Source organism: Carlito syrichta, unplaced genomic scaffold, assembly GCF_000164805.1.
Source record: "Carlito syrichta isolate Samal-C Ts95f unplaced genomic scaffold, Tarsius_syrichta-2.0.1 Scaffold307258, whole genome shotgun sequence".
Classification (NCBI taxonomy): Eukaryota; Metazoa; Chordata; class Mammalia; order Primates; family Tarsiidae; genus Carlito; species Carlito syrichta.
The window spans coordinates 317,900-319,897 of NW_007251354.1; the positions used below are offsets into that span (position 1 = coordinate 317,900).

At 41.1% G+C, this 1,998-nt stretch overlaps 1 protein-coding gene across 2 annotated transcripts in view; it reads left to right on the plus strand.

Moving 5' to 3' along the window:
• CFAP70 (cilia and flagella associated protein 70) overlaps positions 1–1,998 on the plus strand; it is a 119,445-nt gene that overhangs the window by 30,274 nt on the left and 87,173 nt on the right. For both annotated transcript variants that reach the window (XM_008064281.2, XM_021715661.1), the window contains one exon: positions 1,414–1,508. In XM_008064281.2, coding sequence (XP_008062472.1) covers positions 1,414–1,508 — 95 coding nt within the window. The remainder of the gene's footprint in view (positions 1–1,413; positions 1,509–1,998) is intronic.

A 1,998-nucleotide genomic window follows, 5' to 3' on the forward strand; every position in this document is an offset into this window, starting at 1 on the left:
TCCCAAAGGTGCGGGATTATAGGCTGAGCCACCGAGCCCGGCTAACATATACTTATTAATTAACATACAATACTAGTCTCTATTGTTGGACATTTAGGTTTTTGAAATTATTTTTTTTTCTTTTTAAAATATTTTATTACAACACAGATTTGTCAAGGGCATAGAAAATAGTATAAGCACATTTGCAAATGTGTAATCTGTAATCCCAGGAATTTGGGAGACTGAGGGGGGAGAATTGCTTGAAACCAGGAGTTTGAGAACATAAAAATTCTCCCATCTCTACCAAAAAAAGAAAAGAAAAGAAAAGGAAAAAAAGAGAAAAAAATTAGCTAGGAGTGGTGGCACCCGCCTGTAGTCCTAGCTATTTGGGAGACTAAGGCAAGAGAGTCACTTGAGCCCAGGAGTTCAAGGTTACAGAGTGCTACTAGCTATGATCATGCTACTACACTTCAACCTGGGTGACAGTTAAAAAAAATAATACCAGCCAGGCTCAGTGACTCAGCCTGTAATCCCGCACCTTTGGGAGGCTGAGGTGAGTGGATTGCCTGAGCCCGTGGGTTCGAGACCTGCCTGGGCAGGTGAGACCTCATCTCCACAATAAATCAAAAAAATATTAGCCGGGCATGGTAGCACGCGCCTGTAGTTCCAGCTACTTGGAAGGCTGAGGCAGAAGGATCGCCGGAGCCCATTAGGTCGAGGCTGCGGTGGCTGGAAGCGGCCACTGCACTCCAGTCTGGGAGACAGTGAGACTCCAACTCAAAAATAATAATAATAATAATAATAATACCGATGCCTGGGTGTTGATTTTTTAAAAAGCACCTATGATTTAAATATGCATCCAGAGTTGAGAACCACTGATTGAGGTTATATGAAGAAATATTTGGTGCTTAGTATTGGATTGATGCAAGAATTATATATAATTTATCTTACCCACTTTATTAATAAAACATCCATAATGTTAAGGTAATGGTAATAGTTGCGATCATAGTCATAGTAGTAATAATAATAGTAATAAAAATATTGTGGCCAGGTGCAGGGGATCACGCCTGTAATCCCAGCAAAGCAGGAGGATTGCTTGAGGCTAGGAGTATGAGACCAGCCTGGGTAACATAGCGAGACTCTTCTCTACAACAAAACAAAAAAATTAACTGGGCATAGTGGTGCATGTCTGTAGTCTCAGCTACTTAGGTGGCTAAGGCAGAAGGATCACCTGAGCCCAGGAGGTCGAGGCTGTAGCGAGCTGTGATTGCACCTTGCACTCCAACTTGGGTGACAGAGTGAGACTTCAACTCAGAAAAGGGAAAAAAAAAATATCATGATCAAATCCATTAAAGAAATATCCCATTTCCCACTGAGCAGGATGAAACCATGCTACACATGAAGAACAGAAGTTTTTATTTTATTGTTTCACAGGACAGGGAATTTAGGAACCAAGCAGAATGCATGAAGAAAAGGATTACTTGGGACTTGGAAAGTCGCTCTTACCTTGCTCCTTCTGCAGTGGTCAGGTAGGAAAAATGAGGGAATGTGCCTAGCCAACAAAGGATTGTAGGTAGGAAGAAATGTTAATTTGGTTAATTTTATGCATATTTGACTGAAACCAATTTGAGACTTTCTCTTCCAGCACATGTGTATCAGTTAGACATCGTGTTCATCTGCTGATAACAGAGGGACCTGGTGATGGTGGCTGGATCACAATGAATGTTTATTTTTCTTTTATGTATAGTGGTTATACAGTGTCATCAGGTATCCAGGCTCAATCTTTCTTTTGCACTACTTTCTTTGATATGTGCCTTCCATCTACAAGTTTGTCTCATGGTCCAAAGAAGACTGCTAGAGCTCTAGTCTGCACACTTACATTTCTGGCAGAAATTTGGAAGACAGGAGTGGATATCAGTAAAAAAGGACACAGGCTGACTGTCTTAGCCCCTTTTTTTTTTTTTTTTTTTTTTTTGAGTTGGAGTCTCACTCTGTCACCCAGACTGGAGTGCAATGGCC